The sequence below is a fragment of the Cherax quadricarinatus genome, chromosome 4 (genome assembly GCF_038502225.1).
Source record: "Cherax quadricarinatus isolate ZL_2023a chromosome 4, ASM3850222v1, whole genome shotgun sequence".
Classification (NCBI taxonomy): domain Eukaryota; kingdom Metazoa; phylum Arthropoda; class Malacostraca; order Decapoda; family Parastacidae; genus Cherax; species Cherax quadricarinatus.
The window spans coordinates 13,456,738-13,479,087 of record NC_091295.1 but is presented as its reverse complement, the minus strand read 5'-3'; the positions used below and the strand labels follow the sequence as shown (position 1 = coordinate 13,479,087).

Here is a 22,350-nt window from a genome sequence, read left to right as displayed (position 1 = left end):
GTTCGGGAGAGGGGTGGGATTAAATTATGGGGAATCAAATTCAAAATGGGAATTGACACAGTTACTTTTTGCTGATGATACTGTGCTTATGGGAGATTCTAAAGAAAAATTGCAAAGGTTAGTGGATGAGTTTGAGAATGTGTGTAAAGGTAGAAAGTTGAAAGTGAACATAGAAAAGAGTAAGGTGATGAGGGTATCAAATGATTTAGATAAAGAAAAATTGGATATCAAATTGGGGAGGAGGAGTATGGAAGAAGTGAATGTTTTCAGATATTTGGGAGTTGACGTGTCGGCAGATGGATTTATGAAGGATGAGGTTAATCATAGAATTGATGAGGGAAAAAAGGTGAGTGGTGCATTGAGGTATATGTGGAGTCAAAAAACGTTATCTATGGAGGCAAAGAAGGGAATGTATGAAAGTATAGTAGTACCAACACTCTTATATGGATGTGAAGCTTGGGTGGTAAATGCAGCAGCGAGGAGACGGTTGGAGGCAGTGGAGATGTCCTGTCTAAGGGCAATGTGTGGTGTAAATATTATGCAGAAAATTCGGAGTGTGGAAATTAGGATAAGGTGTGGAGTTAATAAAAGCATTAGTCAGAGGGCAGAAGAGGGGTTGTTGAGGTGGTATGGTCATTTAGAGAGAATGGATCAAAGTAGAATGACATGGAAAGCATATAAATCTATAGAGGAAGGAAGGAGGGGTAGGGGTCGTCCTCGAAAGGGTTGGAAAGAGGGGGTAAAGGAGGTTTTGTGGGCTAGGGGCTTGGACTTCCAGCAAGCGTGCATGAGCGTATTAGATAGGAGTGAATGGAGGCGAATGATACTTGGGACCTGACGATCTGTTGGAGTGTGAGCAGGGTAATATTTAGTGAAGGGATTCAGGGAAACCGGTTATTTTCATATAGTCGGACTTGAGTCCTGGAAATGGGAAGTACAATGCCTGCACTTTAAAGGAGGGGTTTGGGATATTGGCAGTTTGGAGGGATATGTTGTGTATCTTTATACGTATATGCTTCTGAACTGTTGTATTCTGAGCACCTCTGCAAAATCAGTGATAATGTGTGAGTGTGGTGAAAGTGTTGAATGATGATGAAAGTATTTTCTTTTTGGGGATTTTCTTTCTTTTTTGGGTCACCCTGCCTCGGTGGGAGACGGCCGACTTGTTGAAAAAAAAAAAAAAAAATTTACATTTTAATTTATAAATAAGTTAGTTTATTCAGGTATGTATACACACATACTGTTACATACATAGATTATCATACATAGCAGCATATGTGTAAAGCACCTAGGATAACCCAAAAAAGTCAGTGACTTATTTCCATTGGGGTCCTTTTATATTTACACTTATAGTTACACTTTTATATTTACACTTACCTTGGAGGAGATGTTAGTTTAATTAGTTAGTTTGATGGAGGAAATGCTAGTAGAGGTTTAAGGTGGTGGAAAATAGCAGGCTGGCCTATGTTCATTGGCCCTACACACATCCAAACAACATTGGGAGTTATTTTCATGTCGTTTTTCTATCACTTTCTCGCTTAACTTACTTGCTACACTGTTAATTCTACACTTCATCCCTGACTGGCACTATAGCCTTTATTGATGCCTGCTGCTTTAGTATCGTACATATCGTAGAATCACTGAATCACTGCAGAAGGCACATTCTCCCCTCTCTCTTCCTCCTCCACTTTGGTACTTTGCTACGAGTTTTTTCTTGAATTCTATTACGTTTCTTTCCTTCTTTACCACAGGGCTGGCATCAGAAGCTTTTTTTGGGCCCATGGTGGTTTATTTAGCAGCTACAAGCACTAAAAACAATGAAATAATACAAAATATATCGCATGTACGTGTGGAATCGTCCTCCCTGGCTTGTCAACAATGGTACACTGGCTGTACATAGGCTCAGGCCATGCGGACACGTTTGGTACGAATGCCCTTGACCGAGTTCTTGGGCATTAGCCGAGCCAATATTTTGATGCAAAAGTGTGCCGCTATCTGATTTTAGCATTAGCCGATGCTGCCGTTACCTGAGGGTCCACTGTGTATGTATTAGGATTACTAATTGTTCATGCCATTCTTTGACTACTGCCCACAGAATGGGTATGTGGATGCATAATGAAGATATTAAAATTAACTAACCTAATTGTAGCCAATTTAGCAAACTTCATGGCTCCTAAAGTAATACAATATTAAAAAAAAAAAATTAAAACAGTGTCCCATTTTCTGGGGGGGAAGACAACAGAAATCAAACAGTTCTTACTGAAGCAAAGGAACTCTTCCTCTGAACTGATACTATAAATAAGCTTAATTTCTATTACAGTGGAAGCGAATTTTCAGAATCTTGGGAAAGGTTATAAACAGTTCCCGTGGGCAGTAGAAAATATGTTCATTGGTAATAAATTTCAACTTTTTGGATAAGGAAAGACTGGAGACCTCAAAAGGAGGCATTGTATACAAAATACAGGACCACCATATAGAAGGAAAGGAACACACAAGACTTGATTATGATAATGTCAGCTGACCCATCATATAGAGACCGCAATAAGACTACTGCTATGAAAGCCAGAAAAATGACAGGGTAGACAATGAGAGTTTTCAAAACGGAAATAATGCCAGTGGTGACGCTATTCAAGTCACTTGCCCCCTTTCGCTTTAGAGTACTGTTTGATGTTGATGGCTCTGAGATAGAACATCTCTATGAGTTTATAGCAAAGCGGGTAGAGCGAAATAGGTGAGTGGTGTCCTGTTTGTCCCTGTGACTTATTGCTCTGACAATATAAACTGAAATTTAAAGTAAGATGAAAAGGAATGAATTCAGTGGACTTCAAGGAAGGAGACATCAAAGCTCAAAAAGATAATATGTCGACTACCCACATAGAACCAATGAAGTATTTAAACTACTGTACTGGGAATTTCTTAAACTGGAAATGTGTACTCTGGAGTGAAGAGAGAGAGATTTGATAATATACAAATACAGGTAAGATACTTAAGGACTTGGTCCCAAACTTGTATACAGTGGAACCCCTACTTAAAAGTTTAATCTGTTCCATGACCTTGCTCGTAACTAGATTTGCTCATTTGCAGAGTCAATTTTTCCTCATTTAAATTAATTGAAATGGAATTAATTCGTTCCAGTGGAATTCCAGGCACGAGAAAATACTTTATTAATTTCCCTAATATCAACTCTACAACTTACTTATCTATCACAATTCATGTAATATGACATAATAAACAATATTAATAACATAGAAACTTGATATATACACTAGAATGAATAAAATACATGCCATTAGGCATGTGGCTAGTGGTGGTTAATAAAGCAGCCATTGTTGTTGGGGTTTATAGGGCCACCACAGCAGCCATTCCTGCTCCTGACTACATGTGTAGAGAACCTAGGATAACCCAAAAAAGTCAGACAGTGACTTATAAGTGCTACACTCTTAATGCTTTGCTTAATTGCTACACTCTTAATGCTACACTTAATTTTTACACTTTGCCACTGCTGCTTCATGTTGTCTGCCACTGCTGCTTCATGTTGTCTGCCACTGCTGCTTCATGTTGTCTGCCACTGCTACCTCACTGATGTCGCCAAAGAATCGAACATTTCTGCTATTTTGAGCTCAGTTTCAAGGTACTTTTCATCGTGAAACCAATTAAAATCATATTTATTTTTGTACTAGATCTTCCATTCTATCACACGAGACCAAATAAAACGAGAATACAACCATAAAAACCATACGAAAATATACCGCTTAGGTGAGGCTGAGAAGTGAACTCCGTTATTTATGGACCGATTTCTTTCATTTTTGGTGTACGTTAAGAAGCATCTTTTCATCATACATTGCCCAAGTTTTAATGAGGTAGTCCAACAAACAACTGAGATCCAATTCCCTAGATCAAGAGCAAGAGCCTCCTCACCAGTGTCAATTAACCTTTCTTGAGGCCTGCTCACATCTGGAAATTTTGCTTGCGTCTGGAAGCAAAAAATTGACCAAGCAGCTGCTCGTATCTGGAAAAACTCGCACGTGGATGCACTTGTAAGTAGAGGTTCCACTGTACTACCATAACAGCACATTAAAAGTGAGAAGTATTGGAGCAAGTGTAATACAGACCTAGTGAAAAGTAGGGAAGTCATGATCACAACATGAGAACTTTGTCAACATCTGTGGTTTTCGACTGTTTAATTTTCTACCAGCTGATATCAGAAATAGGTCTGGAACAAGTGTAGATGTTGACAAGGGAAACTTTATCACTACCTGTGGGTGTGCCAGTTTAACCAGGCTGTGATGGATTTGTGGGTCAGCTGGCTACCAACAAAGGCCAGGATGACCAAGTAGTCAACATAGAAGCCTGGACCCAGGTCAGGCTGTAAGAGTAGGAAAATCTCTTGAAACTAGTCACAAGTATATTGGATATATACTAGTAACCCTGTGTATCATTAGTTATCTAAACCTGTTTTCTATTAAAACCAAAACACAAAGAAAATCCAGTGTTTTTTATGTAAGTTCTCCACTTATTAGAGAGAAGCTTTAATCTTTTTGCTGTATTGTATGTAGCTCTATGGTATTGGCTCCAGAATCACTTGCATTAATCCAAGTTTTAAGCACAACACCTTCAGATATGCGGTGAGCAGTAAATTTTGGCATAAGCATAAGAGAATGCATAGAAAAAAAATCTTGCCCGGTGCACTGCATGGGGGGGGGGGGGGTGTAAGCAAGCCTCTGATTGTGTTCGGTGTTAAATACACTGAGGTGTTTTCTAGGGTGGTTTTTGCCTATATTGGCTGTTTCTGGGTATCAGTTGAAGAGAAGACACATTAGCAAAATAGTCAATTGATTGGCTGGTTTTAGGTGTGGAAGTAGCTTGAATTAGGGCTCAAAGTCACGGAAATGTTAGATTTTTGGTAATTTTCCTGAGGAAACGTAGGGCCCCTATCCCCCACTCCTGGTCTGTTCTATGGGTTTTTACTAGACCAGCTTCAGTTATTGGGATGGCCTAAACCATGACCAATCATTCTTGGTTATACTGTATTTTATTATTGGAGAGAAAAAAAAAAAATTATGGATTCAGAATGTAGTGTTATATAGGAAAGGCCTGGGGAGATGATTAATGAATAGGGGAAAGATTGCTTTAGTGGCTGGAATGCCTATAGTTTTTGTTTGGGACTCCTTAACCCTTTGAGGGTTGGTCACGTACAAGTTAGTCATTGCAGCCAGGGTCGGTCGCGTACTTGTACGCCTAAATTCTAGCACCTTCAAATCTGGTGGAAGAAAGCTGGCAGGCCTACATACGAAAGAGTGGGTCTGTATGGTCAGTGAGCGCAGTATAAAAGAAAGTCCTGAAGCATGCTGTGCATAATGAAAAAAAAAAAACTGAGTGATTTTGGTTTAAAGCAGCGACTTTCAAGTGTATTTTCGTAGGGTACTTATGGTTGTATTCTCATTTCCTTGGTCTCATTTGATAGAATGGAAGATATATTACAGAAATAGAGATGATTTTGATTGGTTTCGTGATGACAAGTACACCTTGAAATTGAGCTCAAACTAGCGAAAATGATAGATTTTTGCCGATGTTCAAGAGCAAACAAATAAAGCCACGTGTTCAATACACGTCAACTGGTGAGTCTGATATTCTTTCACAAGTGCGCTGACACCATTTATACCGGTTTTACAATGATGCAGTAGTATACATAACAAAAAACCTACTTTGTGAGAATAAAAATTCAAAATGGAAAGCAAAAGTAATTTAACCCTTTCAGGGTCTGTCCCGTAGATCAACGGCTTTACGTTCAGGGTCCAAACCGTAGATCTACGTCATGAGCTCAGCTCACTCTGATAAACTGTGAGTGGTAAATTTGGGCCTAGATATGAGAGAATACATCTATGTGGTATGTGTGCACCACATAAAACAAATCCTGCAGCACACTGTGTATAATGAGAAAAAAAACTGAGACCATGATTTTCGATTAAAACAGCGACTTTGCAGTGTTTTTTCGTATGTTTTTTATAGTTGTATTTGTGATTTCTTGGTCTCATTTGATAGAATGGAAGACATATTACAGAAATAGAGATAATTTTGATTGGTGTTAGCACTGGAAATGGCTTGAAATTGAGCTCAAAGTGGCGGAAATGTTAAATTTTTGCTGATGTTCAAGAGTAAACAAACGACCTCACACGTCTAATACACGCCAGCTGGTGGGTCTAATATACATTCATAAATGTGGTGATGATATTTATACAATTATTACAATATTGCATAACAGTAAATCTTCTATTTTTTGGTGTGAAAAAAAATTCATTATGTGAATAAAAAATAAAAATGGAATTTATTTGTAAAGCCTCAAAACATAACTAATGAACAGAGGAAATGTTAGTTTAGTGCCAGGAATACCTACATTGTTTATTCTGGACCCTATTTTGAAATTGGAATATTTTGAACTTTGTGTTAAATTGGCCAAATTACCAATTTCCGGTCACTTTATTTTGTAGTTGAAACAGTTGACTTGGCGATTTCTTGTGCTCAATCGATAGAATAGAAGTAATACTAGTGAAATAGCTGAGAATTTAGTCGACTGGAATAATGTAATTGGCCTAAAATGGGAGTCAAAGTCGGCAAAATCGCCGATTCGTAAATATCGCTGACACATCAAAATTCACGAGAGCATAATTTCGTCAATTTTCCATCAAATTTCGTACTTTTTTTTTTATTACATTCACAAAAAGATTCTCTACCGTTTCATAAGAAAAAATAAATTTTTTTTTTTTTGAAAATTCTTGGACACTGGGGCACCACTTCAGATTTTGGCCTTGGACCCTGAAAGGGTTAAAAGGGACCTTGAGACATGACTAATGAACAGATAAGATGTTATTTTAGTGCCATGAATTCCTGTCCTGTTTATTCTGGACCCCATTTCAAAATTGGCATCTTTTGAAATTTGTGTGAAATTGCTCAAATTGCCAATTTCTGACCACTTTATTGGGTAGTTGAATTCGGTAAATGGGCAGATTCTTGTACTCAGTCGATAGAACAAATGGAGTTCTAGGGAAATAGCTATGATTTTAGTCATCTGTAACATTGGAATTCATCGAAAATAGGGCTCAAAGTGAGCGAAATTGCCGATGCGCATCTTCGAGACTGCTAACTTCACGAGAGCATAATTCTGTAAGTTTTCCATCAAATTTCACACTTTTGGTGTCATGATCAGAAAAGCATTGTCATTTCACAAGATTTTTTTTTTCGACTCTGAGAACGAGTTTGGGTGAGGGCCTCTCAACCCTCAAAGGTTTAAATTGGAATTTTTTTAATTTTACATAAAACTCTAATTATTGACATTGTACACATTTAACCCTTTCAGAGTCCGTGCCGTAGATCTATGGCTATACGTTGAGGGTCCAAACCGTAGATCTACGCCATGAGCTCGGCTCACTCTGATAAGCTGTGAGTGGTAAATTTGGGCGTAGATATGAGAGAATACATCTGTGGTATGTGTGCACCACATAAAATAAATCACACACAATAAAACAAATCTTGCAGCACACAGTACATATTGAGAGAAAAAAACTGAGACCGTAATTTTTTATTAAAACAGCGACTTTGCAGTGGTATAAGAGTGGTATAAGAGCATGGTATAAGAGGCCATGTGCTTGCATATTTTAAATCCTACATTTCTAATAGGTATCAGTATGTCACCATTAAAGACACAGCCTCATCAATACGGCCACTTGATACTGGAGTTCCGCAGGGAAGTGTCCTTGGACCCCTGCTCTTTCTCATTTACATCAATGATATTCCAAACATATCCCAACACTTGAAACCCATTCTCTTTGCTGACGACAAGACTTATGTCATTTCCCACCCTAATCTTGCCTCCCTCAACACCATTGTTAACAAGGAGCTGCTCAAAATATCAACTTGGATGACAGCCAATAAACTTACACTTAACACTGGCAAAACCTACTATATTATGTTTGGTAGCAGAGCAGGTGTTGTGCAACTTAACATTAAGATCGACAACGCTCTAATTGCCAGACATAATGAGGGCAAATTCCTTGGCCTATACCTCAACAACAACCTAAATTTCAGCACCCATATCCAACACATAACAGAAAAAGTATCCAAAACGGTGGGGATCCTCTCCAAGATACGATACTATGTGCGGCAAACTGCCCTTCTCACACTATACCATTGACTTATATATCCATACCTCACCTATGCTATCTGTGCTTGGGGTTCAACTGCAGCAACACACCTAAAGCCAATAATAACCCAACAAAAAGCCGCAGTAAGAATAATCACTAAATCCCATCCCTGGCAACACACCCCCCACTCTTCATAGATCTAAACTTACTCCCTGTTCAGAACATCCACACTTACTACTGTGCAATCTATATCTACAGGACCTTAAATTCCAATATTAACCTTGACCTAAAATGCTTTCTTGATAGTTGTGACAGGATCCACAGGCATAACACCAGACACAAACATCTCTGACATTCCCCGTGTTCGACTAAACCTTTACAAAAATTCAATGTATTTCAAAGGACCTAAAATCTGGAACACCCTACCTGAAAACTCTTGAACTGCAGACACATTCATCACTTTCAAAACTACAGTTAGAAAATGTCTCATCTCCCTGATACACCTTGACAACTAACTACATGATAACCACCTGGTGGTTCACAATTACACTCGCTCACCCACTGACTATAAAACACAGAAATACTAATCTTAATCTTAAAATAATAAATCCTAACTAGTCATAAGTTTGCCTGTGATACTCCGATATAGACACCTTGTATTGTGCCAAAACAGTAGCATTCACATTGCTATACTCACAAATTATGGTGTAATCACTTAGCCTTAATACCATAATCTGTAAGGATTTAATGTTAAGAATTAATCTAAGTCTGCCCGAACTGCCTAGCCATGCTAGGTGTCCTAGTGGTCCCCTCTGTAATTAGTATTTTATAACATGTAAACCACAAAATACCCAAAACCTGTAAACCCCACATTGTAACCCTTATAGAGAATAAACTTGAATTGAATTTCTTGATCTTATTTGATAGAATAGAAGATATATTACAGAAATAGAGAAGATTTTGATTGGGTTTAGTAATGGAAATCGCTTGAAACTCGGCTCAAATTAGCAGAAATGTTAAATTTTTGCCGATGTTCAAGAGTAAACAAATGATCTCACACGTCTAATACACACCAGCTGGTGGGTCTAATATACATATGTTGCATAACAGTAAATCTTCTCTTTTTTGGTTTGGTTTGAATAAAAATTCATTATGTGAATAAAAAATCAAAATGGAATTCATTTGTAAAGCCTGAAAACATAACTAATGAACAGAGGAATTGTTAGTTTAGTGCCACGAATGCCTGCATTGTTTATACTGGACCTTATTTTGAAATTAGAATACAGTGGTCCCTCGTTTTTCGTAATTAATCCGTTCCTGGAGCCGTTACTATAAACAAAATTTACGATTTACGAATCAATTTTCCCCATGAGAAATAATGTAAATACAATTAATCCGTTCCTGACACCCAGAAGTATTAAAACAAAAATTTTTTTTACATGAAATATACATGTAGTACATAAACAATACAATGGGAAATGATGAATGAAGCATTAACAGCATAACACTTACCTTTATTGGAGATTCTTCTTAGTGTATGGGTGACTGGAGGAGGAGAGAGAGTGGATTGTTTATAGTTTGGAAGGGGAATCCCCTTCCATCAACACCTCAGGTACCAATTGCTTTTCTGGGGTTGCTTGTCTTCTCTGTTTCGTAATGCCACTAGGACCACCTTGAGAGTCACTGTAGTCCTGTCTCGCAAAATAACTGGAGAGAGCTCTGTTTCTGGCGTCTCTTTAACACTTCCCTAAAATGGCCCAAGACTTTGTCACTGTACATGTTGCCAATATGGCTTGCAACAACCTTGTTAGGGTGATGTTTCTCCATAAAGCTTTCCATCTTACCCCACATAATAAAAATCTCTCTAATTTCTGAAGAAGGCACCTTCTTCCATCTCTCTTCCTTCTCCTCTGCAGCAAGATTTTGAGCTGCGATGTGTTGCTCTTCCTGCTGAAGCTCTTGCAGCTCCTCAGTGGTGAGCTCTTCGTTGTGGTCTTCCACCAATTCTTCCACATCCTCCAAACTCACATCCAACCCCATGGAACTCCCCAGTGCCACAATTGATTTTACAACAGACATAGGCTTATCAGGGTCAGTCCCAAACCCTTCAAAATCCCTCTTGTCGACACAATCTGGCCACAATTTTCTCCAGGCAGAGTTCAAAGTCCTGGTAGTCACTCCCTCCCAAGCCATACCTATAAGGGTTATGCAATCGAGGATGCTGAAGTGTTCTCTCCAAAATTCCCTTAGGGTCAAGTGAGTGTCTGTGGTCAGTCAAGCACCTGTGAAACATTGCTTTTGTGTAGAGTTTTTTAAAGTTTGCAATGACCTGCTGGTCCATGGGCTGGAGGAGAGGAGTGGTATTCGGGGGCAAGAACTTTACTGTGATGAACCCAGGCTCCTCAAAAATTAGGTCATCCAAGTTTGGAGGATGAGCAGGTGTATTGTCCTTTACTAGCAGGCACTTGAGATCCAATTTCTTTTCCAGGAGGTACTAATTCACACTAGGGCCAAACACTTCATTGAACCACTCGACGAAAATTTCCCTCGTGACCCATGCCTTACTATTTGATTTCCAAAACACACACAATTTACTCTTCATAACATTGTTTTTCTTGAACACACTGGGATTTTCTGAATGGTACACTAGTAATGGCTTCACTTTGAAATCCCCACTAGCATTAGCACAGAACATTAGCGTCAGCCTGTCTTTCATAGGCTTGTGTCCTGGCATTGCCTTTTCCTCTTGTGTAATGAAGGTCTTCTTTGGCATTTTTTTCCAAAAGAGGCCTGTTTCTTCACAATTGAACACTTGTTCAGGTTTCAGTCCTTCAGCCTCTCTGTACTCCTGGAATTCATGCACATATTTTTCAGCCACCTTGTGGTCTGAACTGGCAGTCTCACCATGCCTTACCACACTGTGTATGCCAGTACGGTTCTTAAATCTCTCAAACCAGCCTTTGCTGGCATTAAATTCACTTGCATCACCACTAGTTTCAGGCAATTTCTTTACCAAATCTTCATGCAACTGCCTAGCCTTTTTCACAAATAATCGAAGTCATAAGAGTATCTCCTGATAATTGTTTCTCATTTATCCACACCAATGGTTTAGAAAGACACGTAAGCAAACACTATAACATATTTATTAGAAAATGTTTCGGTCCTGGGACCTTGATCACTTCTAACATACAGAGGTAGGAAGACATTATATATAGGCGGAGAGCGAGGTGTGACGCACGTGACCTGAGGAATGTCATAAGAACATAAGAATGGAGGAACACTGCAGAAGGCCTACTGGCCCATGCGAGGCAGGTCCTTATCAAAAACAACCTCTGCCTATGATGAGGACGGGTAGATGATGAAATCACTTGACTCCTGTGTTGTTGGGTTGGTGCTGCTTAAGTATCATGTATGCCAATGTTTTTGAAATTTTGTAGTTTCCAGTGTTGCGTTCTATAGTGTCGGTGACGGCGATTAGTGAGGCTTCTAGGCACCGTTGGCATCTGAGGTCTGGTTCGGTGAGAACGAGTTGTGCCTCATTCCAGTTCATCAAATGCCCCGTGGAGTCTCTGTGGAGGACACATGCGTACCTTACATCGTCTCTGTTAGAGGCATTTCGATGCTCATTCAGGCGGACTGCAAGATTTCTGCCTGTCTCGCCTACATATTTCTTGGGACAGAACCCACAGGGGATAGCGTAGACGCCTGCTGTAGAAGTTAGAGGTGTGGGGCTGCGTTTCGTAGTGAGGTCTTTGATAGATGTGTTTATGGTGGAAACGTTGATGTTACTCATAGCAAGTGCCCTGCGAGTATTCGTGGCAACATCGCCACATGGGAGTACTATGAACTGTTTAGGGGGCTGTTCCATGGGCGGTTTGTTGAGGATAGCTTGTGCCTTGAGTCTGCAATCTCGGATGAAGAAAGATGGGAACTGAAGACGTGTAAAGGCTTGTGTTATGTAAGTGCATTCTTCTAGAAAACAAGGGCTGGAGATGCGAAGAGCTCTCAAGAAGAAGCCAATGAGGACTCCTCTCTTAGTGCGGGCGTCTTGGTGTGAATAAAAGTGTATAAGATGGTCCTTGTTGGTAGGTTTTCTATACACTTTGAAGAGAAGTTTGTCACTGTTGGGAGATCTGCACAGTAGAACGTCGAGGAAAGGAAGTTTGCCATCATTTTCGAGTTCAAGTGTAAACTTTATTGATGGTTCAACTGCATTGATCTTGTTGAGAAGGGCCTGGATATTGAGACGTCTCGGATAGAAAACCAATATATCATCAACGTATCTTAGCCAGGTAACGGTGTTGGGAATGAGGGTGCTGAATTTCTCTGTCTCCAGGTTTTCCAATAATAACTTCTCAACCTCTTCTAGTACTGGTGATCTCATTTTTGTCAGCATAGTTACTCCCTTTGCAACAACAGCATCCTTTATTTCCTTTTTCTTGGCCACTGTGGAACATAAGGTTGTGTAGGGTTTCTTATACATCCTGGACAGTTCAGCCACACTTGTACCACTTTCATATTGTTCAATGATGGTTTTCTTAAATTAAATCGTATTTCTCACCTTCTTTACCACAGGCTTGGCACTAGGAGCTTTCTTTGGAGCCATGGTAGCTTATTTAGTACTTGCAAGCACTAAAATAAATGGAATATTATGAAATATTTCGCTGGAGCACGTGAGGGGACCTTCGCTCACTGGTAAACAGTGCCAGACTGGCTGCTGCCACGGCTCACACCGTGGGTACGTGTCCCGGACGAACTACGACTCGCGAGTCAACCTATGAAAAGCGAGCCCATGTTTATACAAAAATACCCCTATGATTGGCGAAATTTACGATTGCCGAGAACTACGAAAAGCGAGGGACCATTGTACAGTGGACCCCCGGTTAACGATATTTTTTCACTCCAGAAGTATGTTCAGGTGCCAGTACTGACCGAATTTATTCCCATAAGGAATATTGTGAAGTAGATTATTCCTTTCAGACCCCCAAACATACACGTACAAACGCACTTACATAAATACACTTACATAATTGGTCGCATTTGGAGGTAATCGTTATGCGGGGGTCCACTGTATTTTGAACTTTGCATTAAATTGGACAAATTACTAATTTCCAATCACTTTATTTTGTAGTTGAAACAGTTGACCTAGCGATTTCTTGTGCTTAATTGATAGAATAGAAGTAATACTAGTGAAATAGCTAAGAATTTGGTCTACTGGAATAATGTAATTGGCCTAAAATGGGAGTCAAAGTCGGCAAAATCGCCGATACGTAAATATCGCCAACACACAAAAATTCACGAGAGCATAATTTCATAAATTTTCCATCAAATTTCATACTTTTTGTTTTATTACCTTCAGAAAAAGATTCTCTAACATTTCATACGAAAAAATAACAATTATTTTTTGAAAATTATGACCATGGTGCGCACTTTGAAATTTGGCCTCTGGACCCTGAAAGGGTTAAGAGTAGTTTTGAAAGTTGAATGGGAAGCCTTGTATAGTCTACCCTCGGTTATTGGCTGTAATCCGTTCCAAAAGGTCGGCCGAAAACCGAAATGGCCGAAAACTGAAATGGCTGAAAACCGAAATGGCCGAAAACCGAATTAATATTTCCCATAAGAATTAATGTAAATACAATTAATCCGTTCTAGACAAATATTAAAAAAAAAAAAAAATTGTAACAGTTATATAAATATTACTTACCTTTATTGAAGGCTGATGCTGATTTCTGGAAGATAGGGATGAGGAAAGGAGGAGGAATTAGTGTTTGGAAGGTTACACAAATAACCCGCACATAAAAGAGAGAAGCTTACGACGATGTTTCCGTCCGACTTGGACCATTTAGAAAGTCGCACTAACTAGAAGTGGGGCAGGACGGCTATATATAGGCAGGAAGATGTGGTGGTAGTAGTAGTAGTTCAAGAATGGTATATAATACCGACAAGATGAAATTAAGACACATGCGCAACACCCGGGCATCCCTATCGTAGACGTTTCGCCATCCAGCCAGCCAATGGATGGCGAAACGTCCACAACAAAGACAACCAGACGCCGCACATGTCTTAATTTCATCAGTAGTAGTAGTAATAGTAGTAGTAGTAGTAGTAGAAGAGGTAGTGGTAGAAGTGGGGAATAAGGAGGACGAGCCAATCAAATACAAAGGAAGGGGAGCACTGCAAGAGAGCTAGGTGCCCACAGAGGGAGAGCAAGTGCACAGAGGTGCGTGAAAGGGGAAGTGGTGAAATAAATGAAGAAGGAACAGAAACACAAGACAGAAGAGAGAAAGACAACCCAGAGGAGAAAAGGAAAGAGGAAAGGGGAAGAGGGAGAAGAAGAAAAAGAAGAAAAAATGAGGAGTCAGGTTAAGTCACGGGTCTTCTGAAGTTTGGAGCATTTTACAATGTAGTGGGAGAGGAAGGCATCTACAGAGACAAAGCCAGGGCTAAGGTTCATACAAGGAAAGTTGTGTATTAGAGAGGATTCAACTAGACTGCGACTGTTTGAGTTGGAAGTAGGGAAGACAGTTTTAGCAGAAGACCAGTCAGTAGGATGGCTATGATCTCTGACGTGACAGAAAAGAGCATTGTTAGTGTCGGCAAGCCTAACACTATTTTTGTGCTCCCTAAGTCTGTCAGAAAGAGATCGACCAGTTTCTCCGAAGTATTGAAGAGGACAGGAGGAGCAAGAAATAGAGTAGACACCAGGAACATCTGTAGAGGGAGGAGAGGTATGAACGAGATTAGTGCGAAGTGTGTTAGTCCCTTAGACATCAAGCTTACCTTCCACCAGACTAACACTCTTCGCACTCATCTCGTTCATACCTCTCCTCCCTCTACAGATGTTCCTGGTGTCTACTCTATTTCTTGCTCCTCCTGTGGGTTTTCGATAACGTGGATGGGTAAGAATACTCAAGTAGGCTGGTAGTATGTGTAATATAACGGAAAGTATGGGAAAGCACCAACAGCCGACCTGCCTCTCTCTGCTCTCTATCTTCGACTGACTCTCAAAGTGCCTACGGGTGACGGGTGTTTGAAATCCTGCTATGGTCAGCAGCAATATGAATAATCAGTCAGTGATTCACGCAGACGGTTGGTAGTGAGTCATCTACTGGTACACTGGTTACTGGTAACTGGTTACTAGGAACTGGTTACTAGGAACTGGTTACTAGGAACTGGTACTACTACTGAGAGTAGGCCTACATATGAAAGAATGGGTCTGTGGTCAGTGTGTGCGGTATAAAAAAAATCCTGCAGCACACAGTGCGTAATGAGAAAAAAAAAACTTTGACCATGTTTTTTGATTAAAACAGCGATATAGCACTGTATTTTCGTATGGTATTTATTGTTGTATTCTAGTTTTCCTGGTCTCATTTTATAGAATGGTAGACATATTACAGAAATTGAGTTGATTTTGACTGGTTTTACAATGAAAAGTACCTTGAAATTGCGCTCAAATTAGCAGAAATGTTCGATTTTTACCAAAGTTTAAAAGTAAACAAATCATGCTATGCGTCCAATACACGTCAACTGGTGAGTCTAATATTCTTTCACAAGTGCACTGATATTATTTATACCATTTCTACACCAATGCAGTAGTCTGCATAACAGTAAATCTATTTTTTTGTGAGAATAAAAATTCAAAGTGGAAAGCAAAAGAATGTAATAGGGGCATGGGGACGTGACTAATGAACAGAGGAAATGCTATTTTAGTGCCAGGAATGTCTCTTGTTTATTCTGGGCCCTATTCGGAAATTGGCATCTTTTGAAATTTGTGTGAAATTGGCAAAATTGCTCAATTCTGACCACTTTATTGTATAGTTGAAATCGGGAAATGGGTGGTTTCTTGTACTCATTCAATAGAAAAAATGAAGTTCTAGCGAAATAGTTATGATTTTTGTCGACAAGTACACTGGAATTGGCCGTAAATAGGGCTCAAAGTGGGCAAAATAGCCAATGCGTAAACAGCGTTGAGACTGCTAACTGCGAGAGCATAATTCTGTAAGTTTTCCATCAAATTTCATACTTTTGGTGTCATTATGATTGGGAAAAGATTCTCTATCTTCATAATAAAAAATTATTTTTTTTTTTTTTGAAATTTGGCCGACCCTGAGATCAAGTCCTCACTGAGAGGGCCTGTCGACCCTGAAAGGGTTAAGATTCCCTTGAAGTGGGACAGGGTTTTGTCACTAAACATGTTGCAGATATGGCTTGTTTCAGCTTTGTCAGTGTGGTACTTCTCAACAAAATTTTGCACATCATTCCACTTTGCACAAATGTTCTTAATGAAGAAGGTACATCCTTCATTCCCTCTTCCTCCTCCTCTGAAGCAAGTTCCTCAGCTGCAGCTTGTTGCTGTTCAAGTTGAAGCTCTTGCAGCTCTTTAGTGGTTAGCTCTTCCCTGTGGTCCTCCACCAACTCTTCAACATCCTCGCCACTCACCTCCAACCCCAGGGACTTTCCCAGTGCCACAATAGTCCACAGGGTCGGCAGGGTCAGGGTCAGCCTCACTCTTCAAAATCCCTCTCTCGGATACAATCTGGCCACAGTTTTCTCCAAGCAGAGTTCAAAGTCCTGGAAGTCACTCCCTCCCAAGCCTTACCTATAAGGCTTATGCATTGGAGGATAGTGAAGTGATTCCTCCAGAACTCTCTTAGGGTCAACCGAGCTTCGAAGCGCTTTTGAAACACTGCTTTTTTTGTGTAGAGTTTTTTGAAGTTTGAAATGACCTGCTGGTCCGTGGGCTGGGGGAAAGGAGTGGTGTTAGGAGGCAAGAACTTCACTTCTATAAAATTTAAGTCCCTAATCACTTGGTCTTTCAGGTCTGGAGGATGTGCAGAACCATTGCCCAGTACCAGGAGGCACTTGAGTGGCAATTTATTTTCCAGGAGGTATTTTTTCACACTGGGGCCAAACACATCAATAACCCACTCTGAAAATTTGCCTTGTGACCCATGCCTTATGATTAGCTTTCCATATCATACACAGTCTTTTCTTCAGGACATTGTTTTTCTTGAACACTGGGATTTTCTGAGTGATGAGTCAAGGCTTCACTTTAAAAGCCCCACTAGCTTTACCACACAACAAAGGAGTAAGCCTGTCTTTCATAGGCTTGTGTCCTGGAAGTGCCTTTTCCTTCTGAGTAATGTAGGCTCTGTTTGACATTTTCTTCCAAAACAGGCCTGTTTTGTCACAATTGAACGCTTGTTGGGGTTTGAATCCTTCAGCCTCTGTGTACCCCTGGAATTCCTGCACGAATTTTTCAGCTGCACATTTGTCAGAACTTGCAGCCTCACCATGCCTTACAGCACTGTATATGCCACTACGCTTCTTAAAATCTATCAAATCATCCTTGCTGGATCTGAATTCACAAACTGCAGCACTTGTTCCAGGCATTTGCTTTGCAAGATCCTCATGCAACTGCTTTCCCTTCTCACAGATAATCAACTCCACAATGTCTCCCACTAATTCTTTTTCCTTAATCCACAATAATAACTTTTCCATCTCTCCATTATTGGTGGCCTTTGTTTAGTTCGAAAAGTTGCTCCTTTTGCAACATTAGCATCCTTGATTTGTTCTTTCTTTGCCGATGGATGTAATTGTTGATTTATTCTTGCTGTTCATCCTTGCAAGTTCCAGCTTCCTCGTACCACTCTCAAACTTTTCTATCACTTCACACTTAAATTCCATGGTGTTTCTCACTTTCTTTACCACAGGAACTTCCTTTGGAGCCATGGTTACTTATTTCACAGTTTTACTGCAAAAATAATACAAACTACAATGGGAAATAAGCAAAAATGTTTGGATTTGTGAACAGAAGCTTCCTCGGCCACCGAGAGAGAGGCAAACTGACGCGCAAGCAGCTCGAACCGGCAGATGGACACGTCCCAGACGGCTGATCACAGAATTAACGGCCAATAACTGGGCACTGAAAAACCAGCTGATCACTGAGTTGGCCGATAACAGAACCGGCCGATAACCGGGGGTCCACTGTAGTTTATGGAATGGAAGGCATACTAGCGAAATAGCTTAGAAATAGGTTGAATTAGATTTGGTGAAGTCACTAATGCATAAATTGTGCTTAGACTGCCAACTTTGTGCATGTGTAATTCTGTAAGTTTTCCATCAAATTTCTCATTTTTGGTGTCATTTCAGATGATTAATTTTCAACTTGCAACATTGTCAGGGTTTAAAGGGATATTGAATGAAGTGAACAGTAGATTTTCCTGCAACTTTTGCAAAACAGGCAATTGATAGAATAAGTGGGAAAGAAAATTGCAAGATTGTTAAATGTCCTGTCACAAAGAATTATTGACAACTTTTATTTTTTTAAATTCTTTACCATTGACAGATTCCATTGGCTTTTATGTACAAAAGTATTTTGGATAGGGAGTGCACAGTGCTTGCACTCTGAAGGATGAGTGGGATTGTTGTGGTTTTGCAAGATCACATCATTACGAGTCAGACCGAAACGTCATCACAAGTTTATTTCCCATGAGTGGTCTATTTATGTATAGGGATGTTGGCATTTGAGAGCAACATGAAGAATGTTGTGGTAGACGTTTAAAAGACTTAAGATGTTGCCAGTAACTGTTAAGCTGCTGTTGGGGGGTAGGTGTGGGATTATAATTTTATTTCAATATTGTTGACCGATCATTGTAAAAAAAATTTGAACTTTTGATGACTGATATATTGACTTTCCAATTTTATTTGACGAAATTTTCAATAATGTAAAAAAAATTGTGTTGTAACTGTTGTTCCTTGTTATTCTACAGGTCTACAATAGTCAAGAAATGTCGAGACCTCGCTACATGCAACTTTATACACACGTTTATAATTACTGTACCTCGGTGAGTTACTAAAGGCTGTGCGTACTTTTAAATAATCAATGAAATGTCTAGGTGTAGGGATATTTAGATAATGAGGGTGTAAACTCTGGTCTTAAGTAACACTATTTCATCTCGTACAAATATACCCATGTCTGAGGTTTGCTAGTCTCTTGTATACTGGAAGTTACATACTTGTGTACATTTTTCAGTGTATTGATGTGACTCAGAATTGTAATAACTCTGTTGTAAACAAATCAAGAAATGAGTGGGATTAGTGTAGAGTATTTTTGTGCAATAATCCCACCATTACTTTATCAGTGATGTGTAGTTTCTCAGCAGTACTGTCTCTGGTATTCCCTCCTTCAGTGTATGACTACATATGGTATTGTGAATATCAAGATCCTTCAGACAAAGTTGTCAGGTTGATGATAATTGGCCCAAGTACTCTATACCTGGAGGGTGGTCCGGAGGTCAACGCCCCCGATCCATAACCAGGTCTCGCAGTGGATCAGGGCCTGATCAACTGGACTGTTACTGCTGGCTGCATACAAACAGACATACAAACCACAGCCTGATTGGACCTGACGTCAGTTGCCTGTCCAGCACCCTCTTGAAGACAGCCAGGGGTCTATTGGTAATCTATCTTCTATATGCTGAGAGGCAGTTGAACAGTTCTGGGCCCCTGACACTTACTGTGTTGTCACTTAGTGTACTCATGGCTCCCCTGCTTTTCATTGGGGGTGGGGGATGTCACACTGCCAAGTCTTTGGCTTTAGTAGGGAGTGATTTCCATATGCAGATTTAGAACTAGTCCCTCTTCAGATTTTCCAAGTGTATATTATCATGTATCTTTCTCACCTGCATTCTAAGGAGTACAGGTCAAGGGACTTCTGTCATTCCCAGTAATTTAGTTGCTTTATTGTACTTGTACATGCAGTGAAAGTTCTCTGTATATTCTCCAGTTCTGCAGTTTTGCCTGCCTTGAAAGAGGCCATTTTTATACAGCAATATTCCAGCCTAGAGAGAAGCGATTTGAAGGCTTCGCATCCCTAGTTTTGAAGGTTCTCATTATCCAACCTATCATTTTCCTAGCAAATGTGGTAGAGATATTGTTGTGATCCTTGAATGTGAGATTCTTTTGACATTATCACTCCGAGGTCCTTCACACTAGTTTTTTTTTTTGCTCTATTATGTGGTTGGAATTTTTGTACTCCGATCCAATTTTTGTTTCCTTGAGTTTTCCATGGCGGAGTATTGAAACTTGTGTTCATTGAACTTCAAATTGTCTTCTGAGGCCCATTTAAAGACTTGGTAAATGTCTGCTTGAAGGTCTGCAGTGTCCCCGATAGATGACACTGTCATGCAAATTCTGGTATTGTCAGCAAAGGAGGACATGGTGCTGTGGCTTACATCTGTCAGATATGAGGAACAGGATGGAAGCAAGTACTGTATCTTGTGGAACAGCTTTTCAGTGTAGGTGCCTCTGATTATTACTCTGTTTTATCTGTTCGGAAGTTACAGATCCATCTACCCACTTTTCATGTTATTTGTTTATCATACATTTTGTGTGCTATTATACCATGATCACACATGTCGACTGCTTTCGCAAAGTCTGTATACTACATCAGCATTTTGTTTGTCCTCCAGTGCATCCAAGACCATTTCATAGTGGCCCATTAGTTGTGAGAGGCAGGAGTGACCTGCTCTAAACCCATGTTGCCCTTGGGTGTGCAATTGATGTGTATCCAAGTGGTTGGCAATCTTGCTTCTTAGAACCCTTTCAGTGATTTTTTATGATGCAGGACATTAGTGTGATCAGTCTAATTCTTTGTACGTAATTTCTTGAGAGCCACCTTTGTGGAATGGGGCTATATTTGTTGTTTTTAGTGACTGTGGGATGACTCCAATATCTATTCTTCCTCTCCATAGAATATTTAACCCGTAAATGGTCCAAGCAGATCTACGTTCACGTGTGCAGTGCTCCAAAAGTAGATCAAAGTTTTTTTTACACATTTTCAAATGTAAAAACACAAAAAGGTCTACTTTTTTACATACTTTCAAATGTTGAAAAAATGTATACACCTACCATCCGACTTACGACCAAGCTTGGTTCCGACCAACTGGTCGTAAGTCGAAATGGACGCAAGTCGAACCTTTGAAAATTGCCGACATATTGGGTAGGGCATAATGTCAAACCTTTCCTATATAAACTACCTACATAATACTGTAATGTAATGTACAATCATTATTTCATTCTTTTTACCATAATTTACTTCTATTGTTGTATTTTAATTATTTATGTACTGTATATAATGTATACATGGTAGTGATATGTATTGTAAATTTTACATCGCATACAGTATCATATGTTACTATTATCTTTATGTATTGTCGACACAGTGGAATGGGAGAATACCACTGGTAGTGTCATCCTGCCAGAATGTTGTGTAACCTATACCCTAAGTAAAGAGAAACAACTCTGGAACGTGTGTAATACGTATCCGGCTGGCTGGCTGGGTGGCCGGGTCTGTGGTTGGCCGGGTGGGTGGCTGGCTGGGTGAGTGGCTGGCTGGGTGGGTGGCTGGCTGGGTGGGTGGGTGGCTGGCTGGATGGGTGGCTGGCTGGATGGGTGGGTGGGTAGTTGGCTGACTGGCTGACCGAATGTGGCTGTCTCTTTGTATCTCTCTCTGTATCTCTCTCTGTATCTATCTCTCTCTGTATCTCTCTCTATCTCTGTATCTCTCTCTATCTCTGTATCTCTCTCTATCTCTGTATCTCTCTCTATCTCTGTATCTCTCTCTATCTCTGTATCTCTCTCTATCTCTGTATCTCTATCTCTGTATCTCTCTGTCTCTCTGTCTCTCTATCTCTCTGTCTCTCTATCTCTCTGTCTCTCTGTCTCTCTGTCTCTCTGTCTCTCTGTCTCTCTGTCTCTCTGTCTCTCTGTCTCTCTGTCTCTCTGTCTCTCTGTCTCTCTGTCTCTCTGTCTCTCTGTCTCTCTGTCTCTCTGTCTCTCTGTCTCTCTGTCTCTCTGTCTCTCTGTCTCTCTGTCTCTCTGTCTCTCTGTCTCTGTCTCTCTGTCTCTCTGTCTCTCTGTCTCTCTGTCTCTCTGTCTCTCTGTCTCTCTGTCTCTCTGTCTCTCTGTCTCTCTGTCTCTCTGTCTCTCTGTCTCTCTGTCTCTCTGTCTCTCTGTCTCTCTGTCTCTCTGTCTCTCTGTCTCTCTGTCTCTCTCTCTATCTCTCTGTCTCTCTCTATCTCTCTCTATCTCTCTCTATCTCTCTATCTCTCTATCTCTCTCTCTCTCTCTCTCTCTCTCTCTCTCTCTCTCTCTCTCTCTCTCTCTCTCTATCTATCTATCTCTCTATCTATCTATCTCTCTATCTCTC

General features: G+C 40.1%; 1 protein-coding gene across 3 annotated transcripts in view; it reads left to right on the top strand.

Annotated features, from left to right (window-relative positions):
* Positions 1 to 22,350, top strand: part of Cul1 (cullin 1) — a 295,830-nt gene that overhangs the window by 21,667 nt on the left and 251,813 nt on the right. For all 3 annotated transcript variants that reach the window (XM_053770358.2, XM_070094495.1, XM_070094488.1), the window contains exon 3: positions 18,911 to 18,985. In XM_053770358.2, coding sequence (XP_053626333.1) covers positions 18,911 to 18,985 — 75 coding nt within the window. The remainder of the gene's footprint in view (positions 1 to 18,910; positions 18,986 to 22,350) is intronic.